The 24,115-nt window shown below is 38.8% G+C and overlaps 1 protein-coding gene across 1 annotated transcript in view; it reads right to left on the reverse strand.

The window, feature by feature from the left end:
• Positions 1 to 24,115, reverse strand: part of CFAP54 (cilia and flagella associated protein 54) — a 252,763-nt gene that overhangs the window by 193,530 nt on the left and 35,118 nt on the right. The window contains exons 9-19 of the mRNA XM_059681924.1: positions 22,708 to 22,906; positions 19,520 to 19,701; positions 19,258 to 19,420; positions 18,079 to 18,164; positions 15,874 to 16,008; positions 14,699 to 14,849; positions 13,530 to 13,606; positions 9,067 to 9,195; positions 8,605 to 8,731; positions 7,141 to 7,227; positions 6,927 to 7,048 (exon numbers count right to left, since the gene is read on the reverse strand). Coding sequence (XP_059537907.1) covers positions 6,927 to 7,048; positions 7,141 to 7,227; positions 8,605 to 8,731; positions 9,067 to 9,195; positions 13,530 to 13,606; positions 14,699 to 14,849; positions 15,874 to 16,008; positions 18,079 to 18,164; positions 19,258 to 19,420; positions 19,520 to 19,701; positions 22,708 to 22,906 — 1,458 coding nt within the window. The remainder of the gene's footprint in view (positions 1 to 6,926; positions 7,049 to 7,140; positions 7,228 to 8,604; positions 8,732 to 9,066; positions 9,196 to 13,529; positions 13,607 to 14,698; positions 14,850 to 15,873; positions 16,009 to 18,078; positions 18,165 to 19,257; positions 19,421 to 19,519; positions 19,702 to 22,707; positions 22,907 to 24,115) is intronic.

The following is a 24,115-nucleotide window of genomic DNA, read 5'->3' on the forward strand; positions in this document are numbered from 1 at the left end:
ACAGCCACATCAAAATTACAACTAAAATACAGAACAAACATCATCCAGAATCATTGGAAAGCAAGCTGAATGGAAGTCCTACAACTAGGAAAGTAAAGAAGAGCACACTGAGACTGGTAGGAGGTGCGGGGCGCAAAACAGGCTGGTTCGGCACCCACATGTGCTGCTTTTTTAATTGGGAGGGAGGCTGTCTCTGTCTCTGCAGAGGCCACACGGAGGAGCAAGGGGTTCCAGCCACACTCCAGATCTCCAGCCCAGGATCCCAGAGCTGTGAAAAGAAATCCCTTAGGGCAGTAAGAACTATGGCTATAAAAACAAGTACAGATTGGGGCTCAGTGACACAGAGGCTAATGGAGACTCAGCTGTTCCTTTTAAAAGGCTAGCACCATGAACTCAACTTACAAGGTCCTGCTTCCTCTGAGCTCCAGCACCAGGGTGAGGCTCTGGGGATCACAGACACATACGAGGAGGAACTGGATTGTCTGGCATTGGGGCAAGAACTCAGGGGTGACTTTCTTCCAGATGGAGGTGCTTGCAGGAACATTGTTCCTATGCTGGGACCTCCCCAGTCTCAGGGCTGACTGGTAACCATTTCTGTTTATGCTGTCCTGGTTATTCCTTAAGACCCCGCTTCATCCAATTTACAACCCCACTCAAGGTGTGTGCAGTGGGTTTTGCATAAGAATGGCCTGTCCTTGCTCAGGCTAAAATCTCCCAAACAAGCTACAGCTGGATAAGGGAACCTCAAACCTATCAATAAAAGGCCCAAGACCTGGTACCAGCACCAGCCTGCCTTGCTTCACAGCTGGGCCTCATCTGGGTACTTTTAAACCCCATACAAATAGGAGGAATCTGCATATCTCTCTGTAGCTCCTGCTTGGTGGCCCCAGGCAGTGGCTGACTTTGCACCTCCCTGGACACCCAAGAGCCAGTATACCCAATGGTCAGTGTCAGACCATACCAGATTACAACTCTACATATCCATAAGAGATACACTCCAGGGGCAAACTCAGTGAGCATCAAAGCCCCACTCAAGCAAGTCCTGCTCCATAGGGGTGTCTCCTAAATAGAAGCTCTCCCACTGTAGTCACAGCTGGTCCTCACAGCCAAATGGCCTGGAGGTCAATTCCTCCCAGTGACCCAATAGCAATCAAGTCTCAACTACAACAGACTGTGCTCGCAGCCCACAAATGGGTGCATCTAGAGTGCCCAACGCAGGTGACTGGGGAGGCTGAGCCACTGGGCCCTATAGAACACCTACTACACAAGGTCACTCTACCAACACAAGGACACATAGCCATTCTACCCAACAGAAAGAAATAAACACAGGGAAGCAACCAAAATGCAGGGACAAAGAAACATGTCACAAATGAAAGAAATGGAAAAAAGCAAACTACTGGATAGAGTTCAAAACCACAGTTATAAGGTTACATAAGAATCTGCTAGAAACCTCCAAAGAAATGGAAAAGGACCAGTCAGAAATTAAGCATACAATGACTGAAATAAATAATAATATGCAGGGATTCAACAGTAGAGGATTCTGAGAATCAAATCAACGATTTGAAATCTCAGATAGCAAAAACTACCCAACCAGAAGAGCAAAAAGAAAAAAGAATCCAAAAATATGAAGATAGTATAAGGATCCTCTGGGGCAACTTCAAGAGTACCAACATTTGCATTATGGGGGTGCCAGAAGAAGAGAGAGAGCAAGATATTGAAAACCTATTTGAAGAAATAATGACAGAAAACGTCCCCTACCTGGTGAAAGAAATAGACTTGCAAGTCCAGGAAGCACAGAGAATCCCAAACAAGAGGAACCCAAAGAGGACCACACCAAACACATCATCATTAAAATGCCAAGGGCTAAAGACAAAGGGAATCTTAAAATCAGCAAGAGAAAAGCAGTTAGTTACCTTCAAGGGAATGCCCATACCACTGTTGAATTGAAGGTCAGATAAAGAACTTCACAGACAAGAAAAAGCTAAAGGAGTTCATCACCGCCAAATCAGTATTATATTAAATGTTGAAGGGTATTCTTTAAGAAGAAGAAAAAGAAAAAGAACAAAAATATGAACAACAAAATGGCAACAAATACATACCTATCAACAATTGAATCTAAAAATAAAAATAAACTAATAAATCTAATGAACAGAAAAAACTGGTGAATAAAATAGAATTGGACACATGGAAATGGAACAGACTGATTATTCTCAGAAGGAAGGGAGGTGAGGGGGGCGGGAAGAGATTAAATAAAGATTTTATATGCATATATGCATTACCTATGGACCTAGACAATAGGGTGGTGAAAGCCTGGGGCTGGGTGGGAACTGGGTGGAGAAGGGCAATGGGGGGAAAAAAGAGGAACATCTGTAATAATCTCAACAATAAAGATTAAAAAATAAATAAATACAAATGAAAAAAAGAGAGAGGGAGAGGGAGAGAGAGAGAAAGAGAGAAAGGAAGGAAGGAGGAAGGAAGGAAGGAAGGAAGGAAGGAAGGAAGGAAGGAAGGAAGGAAGGAAGGAAGGGAGGGAGGGAGGAAGGAAGGAAGGAAGGAAAGAAGGAAGGAAGGAAGGATGGGAGGGAGGAAGGCAGGAAGGCAGGAAGGCCCAACCCTATACAAAACTCTCTGTTCCAAATAGTCTGTCACAGCTACTAAAAATACCACACCAAGCCATGGTCTGTGTGGCTAAGTAGTTAGAGCATTGCCCCACACACCAAAGGGTCTCAGGTTTGATTCCCAGTCAAGGGCAAGTACTTGGGTTTCAGATTGGATGCCCAGTCCAGTCGAGTGTGTGCAGGAGGCAGCCAATCAATGTGTCTCTCTCACATCCACTCTTTCTAAAAAATCAATGTAAAAAAATATTCCATCAGGATTAACCAATAATAAATAAATAATTAATAAAATAAAATACCACACCAGAATAATGCCCCACCACCATGCTTATAGTGTCTCCTAAAAAATTCAGTCTTCAATCTCAGCTAGGACTTCATTGTGCTAGTCAGTCCTTTAACTTGGAGTCACCTCTCTCTCTCATCCATGCCTCTCCACCCTCCAATCATTACCTCTCTCCTCAATCCAACTATCCACCCTCACTCACTATTGTTGGCAGATATTTTTTGATTTCTACTTTATCAGATGATTGAGGTACAAGGGTATCAACTCAACTCTGCTTCTATACCAACAGACTTAATTAAATCTGTATCTATTCTTTCCACCTTCCCTTCTATATCAGAGGCCACCCTCCACTGAAAAGGAATCACTTTATCTGTGCTTTCAGCCTCATCCCCCTTCCCTCTTCTATTAGACTCCACTTTATATATTAGCCATTCTGATGTATCTTCAATTTCTCTCTTTCTGGCTTTTCATTCTTAGCATATAAATATGCTAAAATTTCTCTCTAAAATGTTCCTTAACTCTGCATCTTCCCCCTAGTATTGACCTACTTTTTTCTTTCCCTTATCAGCCAATCTACTTGTAGCATTATTCTCTGCCTCATCATGTGCCATTCACTCAGACAATACAAACAAATTTTTGTGGATAATACACAGGGGGTGGGGGGTATATAAAAGATTCCATAACTTGAAGTTATTTCTCTCATGAATTTAAACTCTAAAATTAATATATAATGAATAAGCAAGAAGATAGAACAATTTCCAGGCCAGAGTGAGACAACATCAACAAGACAATTGGTCCATAAATTAGCAATATCCAATTGGAGAGAGGGTATTTTAATTCCATAGTAAGGACTGCATTATGCTGGCACAGTGTCACTTAGATTCTATAATTTCCCTTATTTTTAATTCTGCATATTTCATTTGACTTCCCATGTTAAGTTGCACCTACAGAGGGATTATACAGAAAGCAAATTGCTCATTTCAGGAGAGTTCAAGACTGGAGATACCCAGGGTGTAGAAAAAGTAGATTTACAGTTGTGAGTATGTGAAACACAGAGTTTATTCATGAATAATTATTTATTAATTACTAGAGGCCCGGTGCACAAATTCATGCATCAATGGGGTCCCTCGGCCTGGCCTGTAAGATCAGGCTGAAACCAGCTCTCTGACATCCCCAAGGGGTTCCAGATTGCGAGAGGGCGCAGGCCAGGCTGAGGGACCCCACCAGTGCACAATTGGGGTCAGGGAGGGATACAGGAGGTTGGCCAGCCGGGGAGGGACCATGGGAGGGCTCCAGGGCATGTCTGATCCGCTTCACTCAGTCTCGCTCAGTCCTGATTGGCCGGACCCCAGCAGCAAGCTAACCTACCAGTCGGAGCATCTGCCCCATGGTGGTCAGTGCACGTCATAGTGACGGGTCAACTGGTTGTTTGCCCCCTGGTGGTGAGTGCACATCATATCGAGTAGTTGAGTGGCCTTAGCGTATCATTAGCATAGCTTTGATTGGTTGAATGGACGACCAGATGACCAAACAGCAAACAGTTAGCATATTAGGCTTTTATTATATACTAGAGGCCCAGGGCACGAAATCATGTGGGTAGGGTCCCTAGGCCTAGCCTGCAATCAGGGCCATCTTCTGCCCATTCGCCAGTCCCTAGGCCGAACACTGCCTCCACTGTTGGGGCGGGTAGGTCACGGGCACACCACGCAGCTTCTGTCAGCATCACAAGTCCCAGCAGCAGCAGTGGCAGCGGCAGTGGCAGCGGTGCCCACATGAGCAGCCCCAAGCGGGAGGCATTTTCCATCAGTGGCTGGCTGGGTGCAGGCACAGAGAGGTGAAGTTTTTGGCACCCGCTTTCCCACCGGCCTGAGCTCCCGGGCAGTCAGGGATGAGCTGGGGGTCCCAACAGCCTGACAGCCAGCCCAGTCCTCCCACCACCCACTCCGGTTACACCGTTCACCATTGCTGCTCCATCAGAGCCTGCATGCCAGGGTGAGGGACCAAGAGGTCAGCCGTTCTGCCCACTTGCCAGTTCGTAGTCCTGCCCTGCAGCCACCCACCTGCTTCCCATGGTTCCCCGTTTGCCTGCAGGCACAGGTAGGGGGTAGGGGAGGTGGGGAAGGGGAGGGACCGAGAGGTGGTCAATGCACCTCATGGCAACTGGCCGAGCAGTCATTCTAGTCATTATACTTATGGTCCCTGGCTTTTTATTATATAGGACTAGAGGCCCAGTGCACAAAATCATGTGAGACCCAGACCCGCCACGCCATGAGACCCATCAATGCACCTCCTGGTGGCTGGTCATTTGGCCGTTACGGCATTACAGCCACTGGCCTTTTATAACATAGACTAGAGGCCTGGTACACTAAATTTGTGCACTGGGGGGGGGTCCCTCAGCCTGGCCTGCACCCTCTTGCAGTCCAGGACCCCTCAAGGGATGTCCACCTGCCGACTTAGACCCGTTCCCCACAGGCTCAGAAATCTCTCCTTCATGTCTCCAAACAGAGTGTCCATGGCGGTGTCATTCAAGGCAAGGTCACTTTGCTCCATTATCTGGACAATTTCACCCGAGGTTAACACGCAGGCAGCACCCGGGAACTGTGTAAAGCTGTGGGAATATCTTCTTGAAGGGCCTCCAGTTTCTTGTCATAACCCGGGACCACAATGATGTGGAAACCTTGTCTGGGGACAGGTTCTGCCATCTGGCAAAGTAATCCTTCACCAGAGAGCCCATGATCTGCTGGGGAGACTTGGCCGTGCAGAGGTGGGGGATGATGGGGTGACCCAGCATGTGCTCTGCATATCAGTCCCAGCCAGAGCAGGCGGAGGTCAGCATGCGTAGCCGGGGCTCTTCCTCACGGTGCTGCCAGTACCAATGCACAAATTCCTCCTGACTCTCCAGGATGCTGAAGTCCGCAGCTATCTTCATGTCAAAGACAGTGCGCCCCAAGGCTTTTGAGGAAGCCACAGAGCCTTCTGGATGCATCAGTGACACTGAGGCTGAATTTAGCAGCAAAATAAGGCAGAGACTGAGAATACACGGACACTGCCAGCACCTTTTGCTGTGAGGTATCACATTTCTTATTACGGTTCAGAACACGGAAGAAGTCCTTGGTGTTCTGCTGAGAAACTTGGACTCCTTCCTCTGTGGTCACACAACTGTCACACGCCAGGCAGTCACTCAGAAATATCTTGGCATCGGCCAACTTATGGAATTCTTCCTTCTCTCCGTTCTCCTGAGCTGGACTCCGGACGTTGACTGTGGCATTCTCTTGGTCGTCGGTTTTTATTTTTTTACTACATTCCTTCCATGTGCAGTGCTCACACTTCATCTGGAGTGGGGTGGGTGGGGGCCGGCTCGAGTGACTTGGAGGAAGCATAGGGAGAGCAGTCACCTCTGGTCACCCCTGGTACTGCTGGTGGTATCCTTTCTTCCTTGTGGAGCGTCTAGGGAGGGGAAGCAGCTGCAGTGCCCAAGGCCAAGTTCCAGGAGGCCAGCAGCACTGTCAGGATCGTGCCAGCAGTGCTGGTTCATTGGTGCCTAGCCTGTCCTCTGGAAATTGAACCTGCAGGACTACTAAGGGAGCCAGTCCCCAGTCCCACCCTGCCTCCACCACTGATTGATTGGAGTCTGAAGGCTGGGAGGAGGGACCAAGCGGTCTGCCTTCCACCAGCTCCACTGCCACTGATTGATCGGAGCCTGAGGGACCCTGGTTCCCCTGTTAGCCATCCCCTGATCAATGGGAGCCTGAGGGCCAGGGGGATGGACCGGTCATTTGGTCATCCTGGTCATCACGGACACTGGGTTTTTATATTCGTAGATGATTATATTCTTTTCCATATGAACAACGTAAACCTACTTTTGCTCAAGACTAAGACTGTTTCTTCTCAGATCACTAGATTTGGTAAACCTGAAGGTTCATAATTAATGTTAAGGGCAACACATTATTTTTAGAAAAGGGAAATAAATCATTCACTTAACAGAGATTGTATTTCAAGACTAAAAGGAAGGAAGGATATATTATTACCATCAACAAGTTAGGTGAAGAGGTAGAGGTTGCATCTTTCTCAAATATTAGAAGAGCTTTCTTCATCAAGTAAATTGCTTTGGATAGCTTATTCTTCCTTATTTTATTCATTACATTGACTTCTGAAAAAGTAAACAAACATTTTATCAAAAAGGTAACATAAAAACGATCTTTACAAATTTTTGGAAAGACAGATTACCCCGGTTTTAATTACCTGTAAAACAAACACTGTTTTCAGGTTGTTTTAGTTTTTCTGGAATTTTGGTAGATATATTTTTGCTATTGGTTGGAATCTGCAAAACTGAAGAGGAAGAAGGAGATTGCCATTACAATTCAGCTGTGTTCAAGAAAGGAAATATTTTCTAAACATTAAATAAAAGCTATCTTTTTGTAAAATTATCACTTTCTCTATCATTTTTTTCCATCAAAAGATAAAAATTCAAACAAATCTACTATAGTGCAGTTTTATATTTGCCACAGTATACATGAGGACATAAGAATTTTCAAATTACTTCTAACTCAAAAAATATGTTTTTTCTATTTCATCTTAAACAAAATCATCTTTAAGATTGATAAATAAGATCCAATGTACTATTTAGCTGTATGTATGATATGCTTTAGATTGAGATCAGAAGTCATAGTAGGCTACAACACTTAGTTCTATCTTTAATTACTCAATAATTTAAAATGGAGAACGGTTAGTTATATTAATAGTGGCTATACAATCATGTCAAGAGTAAGATGGCTTTATCAAAATTTAATCCTAAACAGAAGAGTTTCTAGACCTAATGATATTAAATCTTATTTTGAGACTCAAGTAAACACGTTATTTGTATTATCGCTGGCACATTTTCTTAAAGCTGTTCTTGCAAGAACAACTTAAATTCAAATCATCTGTCCTCTATCAGAGATGTCTTTCTCAGTTTTTCATTAGCTTTCAGGGTAAAATTGATTCAGAACATATTGTTTGCTTTGATAACTATACCCATTAGCTCTTCAAGATCTATCTGTGATCTACCTCCCTGTGCGTATCTGTTATTCCACGACACATGCGCTATATCCAGCCATGAGAATTCCAGTCGTTCCCAGAGGTGCACCTTACAACTGTTTGCTTCCACCTTTCTAAACATTACTTTCTCTATCCAAAATTATGGCCTCCTTTCAATCTTCTTCATAAAGCTAATATTTACTAGCTTTCTGGTCAATTATTACCTCTTCCAGGTAGTCATCCCCGGCTTTCTTGTTTCACATGGATACTCCTCTTCTGTGTGCCCATAACAAAAACTGTGACCCCACTTCTATCACATGTAGTAACCTCCCTCATTATACCTGGCTTATCTATAAGCTCAAAAGTAGAGGCTGGGTGTCTTATTTGTGCCAAGCCTATCATGATTCCTGGATTTTGGTAGGCACTCAATAAATGGTTGTTTCATTGATTTATCAAAATACCAATAATTTAATATAGCTCAAATAAACAAATTTTATACGTTTACTAACTTATTAGCTATGCAAGGTGTAAAGAATAATGAAAGCTATCTATTGATATTAACCAGAGAAGAAAAAACAAAATAATAAACACCCAAGTTGACAAGGACATAATTTACAAATTAAGTTAATTCTATACTTAAACTTAGCTTAAAATTGATTCAGAACAAATTGTTTGCTTTGATAACTATACCTTCCAGTTGGTCAAGAAGCACAACAGCTATTTGGTGCTGAGCTTGAATTAATTCAAGATGTAAATCCATCATGAAACTATTTGCTGTGACTGGTTTGGAAATGTCTCCATCTGTATCCTGTGTATACTTTGATAGAGTTAAAGTAAAAATAAAAAATAAACATAGTTATAAAAACATACTAATAACAGTTCTACCCTATGAGCACCCATGTTTTTTTACTCCTAGTCATTAAATCCTGCTGACTTCTCAACCCTTTGTACTCTGGCTTACAAATTCATCTTCAATAACAAATACAAAGACTCCTTCCTCTTCCTGATTTCATCTGGGAAAAGGGGATTGAATATGTTTCTGGCTTATGAGAGGGAAGCCACCATAAATCATGCTTTACTTATCTACTTAAGGTCAGCCTTCATCCCACTTAAGTAGAACTTAAATCTAATATATGAATTTCCCATTCTTACCTTGGCATAGCAATGATCAAACACTGATAATCCATTTGGCAAAGTGGCTAACATGCGATTGACATTTATTCCACCGATTGCTTTGTCAAGAAGTTCATAAGCCAAATATAACTGTTCCAAGGGTGTTTTCTAAATTGATTTTATAAACAAAACAGAAAAAGTTGAGAAAAATTCATATGCAACATTTCTAAACTTCTTTTAACAATAATTCAAAACCAAATAACAAATTTAAATAGTCTATCCAATGTCAACAATACTAAATTTCTTATTAATTGTATTTGCCTTTTGATTAAATATGGAGTATTATTAATAAAGGTAAAATAATGAATATATTTAATCCTTTTCTCCAAATACAAATTAGATTTCACAAACATGTAGATAGCTTCCTTTTATGGTTTTCAGAATTCTGATTGTATCAAATATATAGGTAAATTTTAAAAATATAATTCATTTATCATTTTTACATTATTTTTAACGTTACTTTTTTGAACCTCAGAATCTTAGAGCTAGAAATCCATACTTAGAAGCTATTAAATCCAATGGTCTACACCATGATTTTAAAAACTACATACCTTTTTAATGGAATTATATTTATAGAGAGTTTAACATGAAAAGCAACCCACTTTGCTCAAGCTTTATAACTTTCCATATATTTTCCAGAAAACTTTTAGGAAATAAAGCACACATATACATGCATAGAGTTGAAATCCCTGTGTACCTGAGGTAATCATTGCCCTTGAATTTGGTCTTACCATTCTTTTTCATGTTTTTAACCTTTTACTACATGTGTATATGTCCATTAATGATATGCACTATTGCTTTGCATATTTTTAATTCGCTCATGGAATTCTGCAGTTTTTTTTTCTTCTTTCAACCACATGTTGTTGAAAGTTTTTCATGCTGGTGTATGAAACTCAATCTGTCAGTCAGGGTTTGGTTAGGTACATAGGATGACTCTAGATATTCCAAACAGAAAGGGACTTAATACACAGAGCTGGTCGTGTCTATCACCATTGGAAGGCATGGGAGCAAAGATCAAGAAAGTTGCCAGTGACTGTTTTGCTACATTCAGAAGTCTGTGAATCTAAGCACCTAAAAGGCAGCTGACAACCTCAAGGATCTACTAGTGAAGCAGGTGAATTGCAAGAGCTTGCACATTAGGACTAGTAAATTCACTTCTTCCAACTACCACTGTAACATAAGAACTCTCTTTCCCTCTGCATTACAAATTCATGCAAATGTGCCTCATTGGAAGACTAACCTAGAACCATACAGAAATGAGATGCAGGTTTTCCTCCTTTAATGCAAATAAGAGGGTGGCAATGATGCCAAACTCACTCTGGCTCAAGCCCACTCTAGTTCATTCATCCTCATGGCTACAGTAAATTGTTACACTGAGGAATATGTCACAATATATTTATCTACTCTTCTGCTGATGGACATTAAGATTGATACTGCTAAAAATATGCATTTCATTGTACTCATCCATGAATAAATACAAAGTTGATACTTCCTTTACAATCCCTATACCTTTTTTCTGCTTTTTTTTATACTCACCCCTCTAGGACATGTTGAACAGATATCCTTATGTTGTTACATCAGTATAAAGGGACTGCTTTTCATTGTTTAACATAAGTATAACACTCATTGAAGATCTTCAGATCTTTATGGAATACAGAAGTTCTATTCCTAACTTGTTAAGAGTTATCTTTTAAGAAGATTGCTGTTGAATATTGTGAAGTGCTTTTATTACATCTCTTTATCTAGTGGGGTGCACACATTTTTTCCTTTTATCTGCTAATGTGGTGTATTGCCTTATACATTTCCTAATGTTCAATCATCCTTGCATTCCTGGAATATATACAATTTGGTTACATACATCCATTCAAGATATATAATATATATTTGCCCCTCCCTTCTTGAATGGAGGAGATACAAGAATTACAGGCTCACAAGAAAGGTTAAATTCAAGAGGTGGAAATGCTGTCCATGGTACCCTTTTTATAGAAATCTGGCTCAAACAAGAATCCGTGTTCCAAGTATTGTGATTATTATATGTTGTGTGACCGACAAAGTTGTGCCGTGGGATGCGTTTAACGTCCAGCACTTGAACTACATTTGTGTGCACCAACTAAAAAGAATTCATAATAATAATTTAAAAAGAATCAGAGGCTCAGGGAGGTTTCTGAGCATCTCAAATAGTATAAATTCAAATAATAGACCTACTTGAGGCAAACCCAAAATTATAAATCATTAGAGAAACTTTCTCTCATCCACTCCTCTTTTCAGCACCCATTGAGATACCTCCCGACATAAACAGCCAGATTTTTTTCCTGCTCTACCTTTTCCTAAGATGTGGTCTTTTGTAGGTTCTAATTCGATGTGTGAGTCTCAGTTCCAAGCCTTCATCTTTCTGTGCCCAGGCCTCATCTCTTGTCCCGGGATGGCTGTTATCTACGCATGTACCTGAGCCCATCAACCTCCTGCAGAATCTACTCATAAAATTATTTTCTGGTTTTCAGTGCCCCTTTCTATTTTGACCCCTGGGATTTACCTTACTGGCTAGTGAACTATGCAATGTACTTGAAGATACTTGTTTAATTCTGTCTATAATTTCTAGGTGTTTTTGCAGCAAGAGGGTTTTCTGATCACCTAATTTGCTGCTTTTCCAGAAACCCAGGTCTCTAAGGATATCTTTTTAACATCAAAGAATTTCAAAGACCCCCCTACACACCCACATTCTATCATCATCATCACTACCACCATCGTATTATCATCTTTATCACCACAACTAACATTTAATTAAAACATGTTCTAGGTACTAAGCTATATGCTTTACATAAGATTAACTTTTAAATTTCCACAGTCCTATGAGATAGATACTCCTTAGTTGTTATAATTTTATTATCCATCTGCTGAAAAAATAGCATCACATGTTCAGTATAACTTTCAACTAGTATTTTACATAATTTTTAAAATATTTGCCTGTATATATGCAAGATACATCATTTATCTCACCTACAGGCTCTGCTAGGTAAGCATATGGATTTTGGACTGTCCTGACAATAAATTATCACTCCTTTCCCCACTTTACTCCCCCCACATGGGTCTGAAACCCTAGGTTAAGATCCAGTTCTCTATATGAAACATAAGGGAAAAGCTGAAGAGCTACCACATGCCAGGTACTGTTTCCACAGTGTTACCAATATCTTGTTTAAATTGTACAACTTAAATATTACCATTAGAATAGGTACTATAGTTATAATTTTACAGATAAGGATACTAACATTAAAAGAGATGAAATTATTTATCCAAGATCACACAAGCAGTCAATCTCAAAGTCAGACTCAACTCCAGGTCTCCCAGCACTAAGTGTGCCCTTGACCACACCAGTGAATCACCTCGACTGCATCGACCATGCGCCCCAATGTAGCTGGGAATGTTGTATATTGCACAATTTTAGGGGATGCCATTTACACTGTTGACATCAGACTTGCATATTTATTTTGACAATTTCCCATCAGATGACAGCAAATCATCGCAAGGACAGAGCGCATTTTTCTAATTTAAATAACAGCAATAGTTCATAAGGGATGTTCAGTTTTTTGTTGTTGTGGGAAAGTGGACATCTCCTAAGAAAACCATTTCATTTTAGTGGCAATAGTTGCCAGAAATTTTCATCACAAGCCAAAACCAGCACTTCGGAACTTCCACTAGTATTCCCATCTCTACCTGTAAGGCCTTAGAGCAGTGGTTCTCAACCTTCTGGCCCTTTAAATACAGTTCCTCATGTTGTGACCCAACCATAAAATTATTCTCGTTGCTACTTCATAACTGTAATGTTGCTACTGTTATGAATCGTAATGTAAATATCTGATATGCAGGATGGTCTTAGGCGACCCTGTGAAAGGGTCGTTCGACCGCCAAAGGGGTCACGACCCACAAACCGCTGCCTTAGAGAGTGAGAACCAGCCCACTAAGCCAGTGATTCTCAAATTCTTGTGTCTTAAGAATCCACCTGGGAACTTTTAAGAGGAACATATCTGAATTAAGAATTTTTAAAAACATCACACCTGAATTTATGATTCAATATGTCTAGAATGGAAACTAGGAAGCTACAGATTTGACATGCACTATAAGTAATCCCTGAAAACACCATTGGCAGACAGTTATTAGGCCTCCTCAATCTCTTAATGCAGTTCAAACAATCTCTGTTTTTAATTTAAGATTTCTTAACTCTAGATCTCTTCACAAGACAAAATACAGTGTAAAGAACTCAAAAATTCTACAGCAAAAGGTAGGAAAATGGCCCTGTAGTTCTAATGTATGTAGAAACCATAAATTGTCAAAGTTTAAATATTCAAAATTACCTTTATAATTAACCATTATACATTTACAAAGTTAATATTATTCAAAAATTAAAATTCATGTTTTTAACTATTTTAAAATATATCTTGTAAGACCTGTAATATTGGAAGAACTTCCCGGCCCTCGCTTGGAGTCCCAAATAATTCACTAGTCTTTTTACTTAAAGATGTGTCTGAAAAAAGAGAAAGAGAGAGAGAGACTTATTTGGATTTTGATTGGGAAAAAACAACTTATAATATTTTTACTACAATCAGAAACAGGAATTTTCACAGATCATGTAAGGCATAATAATAATGGCATTGTGGACAGGGAGAGAGAGAGAGAGAGAGAGAGAGAGAGAGAGAGAGAGAGAGAGAGAGAGAGACTGAGGTATGTGCTGGTGAAATGACATAATGTTTACTTTAAAACACTTCAGGAAAAAAGAAAGTGTTGTAGAGAGAAATGAAATAAGATTGACAAGATGTTGATAATTATTAGTACTGGATGATGCATACATGATGATTTATTTCATCTCTCTACTTTACATTTGAAATTCTGCATAATAAAAGTTTTACAAAAGAAAAAAAAACATTTTAAACAGGACATTTCAAAAAAATGTGATTTGAGGCCATTGCTTGTGTTAGTTAGCCAGACACCTCTAACCAGTGGTTCTCAAACTTTAACACATACCAAAATCACCTGGTAAGCCAATAAACACTAGAAAGGTCCAGGCTTGTTGAAGTAGAATAGGACCTGGGCCTTACAGTTTTAACAAATTCCCAGGTGATACTGATACCGATCAAAGTGTGAGAACCATGACTAAAACTCCACCTGCAAAGCCCTGTTTAACAACAGAGGACAGGCAGAGCTGGAAACTTGTGGTAGGAACCAAAAATATCATGGTGACTGAAACATGCTCTCTTCAAAAAACATACACTCTATCAGGAAATGGAAGAGCAGGATGCATAAAAGGGAATTAAAGGAGAAAAGAACAGAAAAGAGGAAGAATGAGGAAGGGGGGGAACAGGTGGTGATGAGGAATGGAGAAGAAATATATAGTGTAAGACAGTTTTGTCTGCCATTGATTCATACAGCATATAACTATTTTTAACATTCACTTGGTTAAACCTATATCTGTCTCTGATGATAAATCATCGATGAAGCACAATATTGAAATGTCTAGTTTCCATTAAAAAAATTTATCCTGTATTCCAATTTGTACTGATCTATTCATATGTGTAATGTGCATTAATATGTAATTCATCCTTTTTATTCAATATTCTACCTTGAGTTCTTTTAAATTTTCCTTTCGGGTTTCCTAAAGTCTCCAATATTTCACTTAATCGTAATGCGACCTCTGCCACCACTACAATGTCAATCTCTTCCGTTTTGTAGCAGTGAATTACTTCATTTATTTGCCACAGAAGATAAATCCACTGAAAAGAGAAAATATACAGCAAAATCAAATTAAAATGTATTACATTGTAGACAGAGTCACACTGTTCAAAACTTAGAACTTCCTTGAAATCCTCACCTACTAATTATATTGAAATGTTATACTAGTACAGGTACCTCCTCCATATTAGTGCATCTTAATTATAAATAGTATAAAATTCAATGACCCTAAAGAAATTATTTTTAATAATCAATATGTTTATGTAAATTTATAAAGAAGATCTACTTAAGCTTCTGGTCTGCATATCTATAACCATAAGAAAAATTTATCATGTTATTTTCATTTTATCAGTGAAGATTTTATGTATCAGTGAAGATTATCTTCAAAACTCTGAGTCCCCTTCCTAAAAGGAGCTGTTATATTCACTATCGAAGCCCTCCAAATTATTTCTAGTCCCATGGCAGGCACCTTGAACACTGTCTTTGATGCCTATAAATTCAAAGCTCAGCACAAAATAAGCCATCACACTTTGGGAACTAAGACGAGAAAATACTATTTATGTAGCCACATCATTACTTCATCAGAGCATCTGATAAAATCATGCCCAGGCATCCTAATGTAGCTCATCTCGGCAAGCCTCAGAATCCCAGGAAACTGTTATTGCTAAAATATTTTCTCCTGCATTTCCAGGTTATCATATTTACCTGCTCAACTTTTACCTTCCCATGAAATAGCTCCTTATTTATTGGTAGCCTAAATATATTATTGCAGAAATAAACCTAAAACTCCTTACTTATTTGTATTTTCTAAGATTAAAGTTCTCAGTAAATTTACCCAAGCTCATTTGACCTTAGAAACATACTTATTCCTCCCTTAAAAACCTGAAACACCTCCCCACTCCCCAAAACTAAATTGGGGCAGGAGTTCAGGGAATACACTTAAAAGTTGACACAGCAATACATTTACAAAATGGTAGTTATGCAGGTGGAATAACAGGGACAATTGAACTATCACAATTTAAATTAGCAATAACAAAAAATATGTGAAAGGAAAAAAATAAATACTTTGTTAGTACTGATTTTCTGGGTGAATTTTGAATAGTCAATTCTGGATATATTGAGCCGCTGAATTCCTAATTTGCATTTCTGCCATAAGAACATTATCATGTCCACCACAATTTCTTTATCAGGCTGAACATTCTGAAAATAAAAATGAGAAAGTAAATTTTCAAGAATAACAAGACATATAGATGACATTTAATGTGTTGAAATCCTAACCCTCAATGTAATCTCATTGGGAGGTGGCTTAGGAGGTAATGAGGCATGAGGGGGAAGCCCTCATTAATGCTAGGTCACAGGGAGAAGACAGCCATCTGTACACCAGGAGGTGAGTCCTCACCAGACACCAAGTCTGCCGGTGCCTTAATCTTGAATTTCTCAGCCTCCAAAATTGTAAAAAATAAATGTTTGTTGTTTAAGCTGTCCAGTCTATGGCATTTTTCGTTATAGCAGCCTGAACAGACTAAGACATAAACCAAATCATTAAATCTTCACAACAATCTATGAAGTGAGTACTCTCTCATTATTCCAACTTTACTATCATCTCCAGATGAGCAAACTGAAGCAAAGAATATTAACTGTACTTCCCAAGATGAAATGAATAGAAAGGAGCAGAGCTGGAATTCAAACCCATACAGTCTAGTTCCAGAGACCTCAGTCTTAACGAATGTGCTAGACTGTTTCTGTCTCTCTAAAAAGAAGTCTCAAACATTTTGAGGCAAGTACATAAACCAAATTTGAAATGTTTATATATATCTTTCTTTTTTAAATTCCTATATTATAATAATAAAAAATGGGGGGGGGGTGGTTAACTAGTAAGAGGAGAGGGAGCGGGAGGTGGGAAAGGATATAGACCAGGCAAAAGAGACATGAAGAAATTAAACAAAATATCACATACTTATATATCTGAACTAGAAGATAACGATTTTATGATTAAAATAAACACAAAACTGAGCTCCTTTGGGGAAGCTCTAAGATTAATTTGTATATCACCTTAGTACAGTGTTTGGGTACATAACAGAGACAGATAAGTGTTGATTGAATTGAACTGAACTGAACCAAAACGGGCATGATTTTTTAAAAAACAGACAGATAAAAATTCTTTGTCCTTTTCAGCCTTGTTTAAAATTTTTGGGTTTAGCTCTCTCACTATAATCTTTATATTTGCTACCAAATATCTTTCTTTCAAAAATTAACCTGTCGCAGGTTATAACCTAATCTAATAAACCCAGAAGAAATAGAAAATACTATAACAGTAGATCATCTCAAGTCCCTCAATGTTTCACTTACCTGAACAAAAGTTAATAAAACGCTCTATAATTGTGGTTTTCAAACTTTTTTATAACAGTAAAATAAAATTTTCCAAATAAAGTTCCATCAGAATCTCAACTAATTAAAACAGGCCATGATATTACTACCCAATCTGGGCTCCCGCGGAACCGCAGAGAAGGCCTGGAGATCCTGAAATTCAGTGTTAAAACCAGTACTGTACTATTTTTTATTTAAACATTCATACCCATGAACAGGTCATTTCTAAACACTGGCCACGGTGTGTAAAGTGATTCCAGATGATAACCAGGCTTTGTACTCAGGAACTGAAAAGCAGTGTGTTACCAAGGATATAAACTCCTCATTAAAAACACTAATTTCCTTCATTATTAGAAACTAGAGGTCTGGTGCACAAAATTCATGCCCTGGGTGGGGGGGCATCCTTCAGCCCGGCCTGCACCCTCTCACAGTCCTGGAGCCCTTGGGGGATGTCCGACTGCTGCAGAGGCAGGAGAGGCTCCCGCCACTGCCACTGCGCTCACCAGCCATGAGCCCGGCTTCTTCTGAGCGGCACTCCCCCTGTGGGAGCGTCCTGACCACCAGGGGGCAACTCCTGCATTGAGCATCTGCCCCCTGATGGTCAGTGTGCATCATAGCGACCGGTCCTTCCGCTGTTCAGTCAATTTGCATATTAGCTTTTTATTATATAGGATATCGGCAGCCTAAAAATTTCCCAAAAAACAAACAGATTGACATCCAAAATGATGACTATAATAAAAAGAGACTTAAAATTATGTCAGGATAAAAATACCTTATTATAAAGATTAAAAAATATATAGAATTTTGGAAAGGTTCAATTCCTGTGAGATTTAACTCTCACTTTAAATTAAAAATAATAGCCTCCTTTGATACCATTAAAAATTACCCAAATAGCTATTTCACCTGGGAAGAGTTGCAGACACAGGAATGCAAGGCTGCTCCTAAATGGAAAACATCATCTGAAAATCCAGAATTCTTCATATAAGTATCTCAATTCATAAAGTAAAGGAAAATAAAACAAAAATCATTTATAAAATTTCAAATAGAAAAAGCACAGAAACATAGAAATTTTACAAAAATGATACAACTGATATCTAGGCAAATACTATGTCAATAAGACACTTAGCGGTTCTCAACCTGTGGGTCGCGACCCCTGAAAATACATCCTGCATATCAGATATTTACATTACAATTCATACATTAGCAAAATTACAGTTATGAAGTAGCAACGAAAATAATTTTATGATTAGGGGTCACCACAACATGAGGAACTGTATTAAAGGGTCACAGTATTAGGAAGGTTGAGTTTAGATGCTTCTATATGAAAACTAATCAAACTGGGCTGTTATTCAATTAAAATTGACTATCATCATCATCATCATGAATCTACAATCTGTATGGGGACCATGGAAATAAAGAAGCTTATAATATTAAAACATATATGAAATATGGCGATTGAAATAAAAATAACAAAATATCTATTCAGAAACCACTAGAAAATAAGTGTATCATTACTTGGTACAAATTATTTACCACAACTGAGCAGCCACACAATGCCTTAAGGACATGATAAACCATAAAAAATGGGATTAAATAATTCTCACTGGTCTAAAAAAAAATAGAGGCTGCAGATTTTCAATTATATAAACAATAACTTTGACGACTTGGAAAACTCTGCGTGTATATTTCCCTTACCAAACTAATGGCTTTTGCTCTACTGCCCTGCTGGTCTCTCACCTACCAACCAAGGCAATCGCTAAGTAGAACCTCCTTCTGCTACTCAAAACCTACCGTTCAGAATAAAATCCACCATCCTTACAAGGTCTAGGATGCTGCAAGATCTGGCACCCAGCTATGCCTCTGACCTCATCTCCTCACATTTTCAAATTCCACAGCCACCACCAGTGCACTCCAGACACATGTACCTCCTTGCTATTTCTTCAACAACCAAGCACACTCTCACCTCAGGACCTTTGTACTTCCTACCCTGCTGCCTTGAACATTCTCTCACCTCACTCTTAAAGTGCATGTTTTACCAGATAAAATTATCTTAATATTTCAAAAAGGCAAATAAATACTCACCGGGAAAAGCATTCTTTTTAACATAATAGGCTGCCTGTCCTTCTTTGTAGTTTTCCAAAGGGAAGACCAAACCTTTGTTCCTCTTTATATTGACTAGAGGTTCCATTGCAAAAAGAAGAGTTAAATCCTTCTCTGCTTTCTTTGACTCTGGGTCATCCTGTGTCTAAGTGAAGTATACCCCCCACACATACACACACAGTAATTAGCAATTCAATGTCATCTTAACAATATAAAAACAAATGAATGATTTTGCACATATTACCTGGAGAAAATCAATAAGCTGTCCAGCTGCTGATTCAAATAAGCTCCATTCCTCATAGGTAAAAGCTAATTTTGTAAATTTCACAGCAGTATCGATAGAGATAATATTTTTTCTTTCTATAATAAATTGCAGAAGGGAAGTTTTTGGAAAACTAAGCATTCCATCTACAGCAGTATTTGACACTAGGAAAGGAAAGAAAGGTTGGAATGTCATTCATGCAAAGAAGTATTTAATAAATATTAACTACCAGACACTGCCAGGCACTAGGGAGACAATGGGAAAAACACACAATCCAGGCCTTCACAGAGCTTACACTCTATGGGGAAGCGGGGGGCAAGAAATAATTCAGGGTGCTGTGGGGACAAACTGAAAGGGCATCAAACACAAGGATTAAGGTATGAGAGTGGTGAGGGAATGTCAAATATAGAGAATTAGTAAAGTTAACTAGTCAAATAGGCAGCTAGATACTACAGACTGAAAGTTCGGGAAAGAGATTTAAAATAGGAATATGGCTTGTACAGTCATCATGATTTATCCACAGTAGATGACAGGATCAGTCATGGACAATGGACAGCTGCCTAGGACAGAACAGTAAAGAACACCAACATGAAAGAGAAGGGAGGCAAAAGGCAGCAAAGAAGAAGGTTTAGAGAGAAAGGACTAATCAACTGCAACAAATACTGAAGGGGAAAATGCACTGAAAGGTGACCCTTGCACTGAGCAATAAGGTTGTCATGGCATTCTCAGTAGAGTGCTGGGGACAGAAGACGGCTTATATACATGTAGGAAGAAAAAACTGGGGACAGTGAAAATAGACAATTCCTCTAATAAATCTGACCATAACAGGAAGAAGAAATACAGGGAGGAAGTTGAAAGGAAACATGAAGGAACCATTTGGAAAGATTAGGTTTAAAGACCTAAAGAGGAAGAGAAGAAACATCCCTTGCATTTTCATAAGAGGCAGTGGAAATGATGGGTGCAGATGAAGGCAAATAAATGTTCATGTCTGGGTGAGTGAGGTCAAGGGAGTTGTCATCTGAGATCTTGTATTTTCCTTGAGATGAGCCCAAAGGCTCCCTGCCCTAACGTGGGCATGTGCACACAAGTACACACACACACACACACACACACACACACACACACATCCTAAGCTCACTTAGAAGTACACAAACTAAGGTTGGGGCCTTAGCTTTCACCGCTCCTTCCAGGTGGACATTATCGCCAAATCAGCTGGTGTTCCAAAGCAACAGAAGCTAAGTTCATAAGCAAAGAAAATTAAAAGTACAAATGCCTTTAAACAAAGACCACAGACAACAATATCCTTTACCAGAGGAAGCATAAAAATGGAACAGAGCGAACTACTTAAGGAAATAAGAGAATATTAGGAACATGAAGCAAGAATAAACGGCTGTAAAAGGAGAATCAAATAGATATTTGGTATAAACTATATTATTATTGAAACAAAGACTTCAATAGATGGATGGAATAGAACAGCGAGAATCAAAGAACAAATTAGTGATGTAGAAAATCAGATTGAGAAAGCTTCTCAGAAGGCAGTGTAAAGGAATAAAAATGAAAATAATAAAATAAATAAGTATGGAAAGGGAATGTGTTAACATTTGTCTATTAGGACCTTGGAGAATTAAGAAAGCTAAACATAATGAAAAGAATGAAGAAGTAACATGAAAAATTAAAGATGTAAGAGATCAAAGTACCTCCTGTAATACTAACACCACCCCTAGACCCAGTATAATGAAATGTAAGAACATAATAGAAAAGAGAAAAATGTAAAGCCACATCTATAAAATAACAAGATTTAAACACACAGGCTTCTCAACTCCATATGCAAAACTATGGAGAAATGCCTTTAAGTTTTTTAAAGAAACAACCTTTTAAGCAAAATATCATATCTTGCAAAACTATTTAAAAGTTCTCAGAGCTTGTATTTGAGCAAAAAGAAATTAATTTATAAAGAAGCAGATGACTGGATTTAAAAAAAACTATGGTACATTTACACAATGGAATACCACACAGCTGTAAAAAAGAAGCAACTCTTGCCCCACCAGCATAGCTCAGTAGTTGAGCATTGACCTATTAACTATGAAGTCACAGTTCAATTCCTGGTCAGGGCACATGCCCAGATTGTAGGCTCAATCCCCAGTGTGGGGGATGCAGGAGACAGCCAATCAATGATTCTTTCTCATTGTTGATGTTTCTACTTCTTTCTCTCTCTCTCTCTCTCTCTCTCTCTCTCTCTCTCCCTCTCTCCCATTCCTCTCTGAAATCAATAAAAATTACACACACAAAAAAAGGAACTCTTACCCTTTGCAACAGCATGGATGGGCCTGGAGAGTATTTGGCTAAGTGAAATTAGCCAATCAGAAGAAGGCAAATGTCATATGATCTCATTAATATGTGGAATCTAATGAACAAAATAAACTGATGAACAAAATGTAAGCAAAGCATGGGAAACAGACTGGCAGTGCCCAAGGGAATGTTGAGGAAGGGTAACTGGATAAAGAAGTTGAAGGGATTAGCTAAAGAACATATATGCATATCCCATGGACACAGACAATAGTGTGGTGAAGGCCAAACGAGGGGGAGGCAGGGATAGGTGGAGGTGGGCAAAGACAGGAGGGGGATATTGGGAAAGTCTGCAATAATGTCAACATTGAAAATTTTTAATTAAAAAATAATTAATTAACAAAAAATAGTTTGGATGGCAAATTATATCAACACCCAAACTATTACCATCAAAGGTATTGGGGAAAAAAAAGAAGCAGTCAAAAGGGGGAGTACGGATGAGGAGAAAACCTTAATATATTTGCTCTATCCAAACTGTGCCACACCAGCCAGGGCAACTGCTATTACCACTTTCATTCCATGTTTAATTGGAGTTCCTATCCAGTGTAATAAATCAAGAAATATATGAAAAAATAAATTAAAATCTTAAGAATTAGAAAGAAATATAATTGACATTATTGACAGAATGATTATATATATATGTATATATATATATTAAAATCTAAAAGAAAATCGACTGTTATTTGAACTACCCATTGAGTTTAACAAGTTTAATAAATTCAAGGTCAATAAAAATTGGATATGAGCTTATGTGTGAACTACCACACCAAAAACTTCTCTTACTCCTGTTCTACAATAAAATATTATCTTAACAACGTATTTACTTATTAAAAGTTCTCTTCCTGCCAAAAACAGTTCTGAGACAACATCACGAATTTCTACTTCATCTGTAACAATAGGTCCAGTTTGCAGTGTTCGCCTATTTGAATCAGAAAGAGCTTCCAAGACAGCCAGAAACTGGGATGCAGTGCTATCAAACATCTCATCCAACAACCGTTCTGTGACAGTGCGTGGCCATGGCAACTGTAATTAAAAAAAAAAAAAACTATATATATATATATATATATATATATATATATATATATATATATATAATCTGATATTATTAGGCAAAGATAAGTAAAATATGCTTAATTAATGCTAAAAGGAGAGTGGTTGGCCTGTCAATGAGGTGGCTGCTTTTATGATTTTCATCTTTTGAGGTGTTACTCCATTAAAGTTTATGTCATGTTGCCATTACATCAAAGACTTTGCTATTTCTTTATATGCTTGCATTTCCAAGCAGCATAAAACGGCTCTGTAATACTATCTTTTTATTAGGGCAATGCCAATCTCCATATGCTTTGTGGTACCTTAACTACAGCCTTTAGGAACTGATACTCAAACTTTGGTTGCCTAAGAATCTCTCAGGAGTGCTTTTAGATTCACAGACCACATCTCGAGGTTCAGGGGGCCGGTGTGGGACATTTTTAATAAGCACTGCAGGAAAATCTAATGCAGGGTCCTCAAACCCAAATTTGAAACAATATTTCATAGCATAAATAACTGGTCTTATGTTAGTTAACTCTAAAGAAAAGTTGAGCAACTGTGTACTAATAAGCTAGTGATTGTGTGAGCCCTGTGTGAATCCCCAGCCACTCTGCCTTGTATCAGCCCAGGATGATTTCACCTCTTGCAGATGGCTTGCCTCTGCACTGTATCCTCTCTGACAAATTACCTGTTCTCTGTATTTAGATTACCAGGAAATAAAAAAAGCCGCTCTAGCTGGCTTTCCTAGAATCCATGTCAAGTTAGAACATACTGTCATTTCCCCCATGATTCCTTTGTTACTTTCCTCTTCTTGGAGCAAAGTCAGAAAGACAGAAAAACAAAAGCAGGAATAAAAGCCCAATAGATTATAGTGAACTTGTTGTTTTTTAATATCATAGGAAAATTAGCAAAAAGAATATAAAATTTATCAGCGCAATATATGAACACCAAGTAAAGGATTTTAAAATATAAATATTTAGAAGTTCTGCCCAGCGGGTATGACTCAGTAGTTGAGGATCAACCCATGAACCAAGAGTCACTGGTTTGATTCCCAGTCAGGGCATAGGCCTGGGTTGCAGGCTCAATCCCCAGTAAGGAATGTGCAGGATGCAACCAATCGATGTTTGCCCTCATTGATATTTCTAGTTCTCTATTCCTCTCTCTTCCTCTATCTCTAAAATTCAATAAAAACATACTTTTAAA

Source organism: Myotis daubentonii, chromosome 2 (genome assembly GCF_963259705.1).
Source record: "Myotis daubentonii chromosome 2, mMyoDau2.1, whole genome shotgun sequence".
NCBI classification, from domain to species: domain Eukaryota; kingdom Metazoa; phylum Chordata; class Mammalia; order Chiroptera; family Vespertilionidae; genus Myotis; species Myotis daubentonii.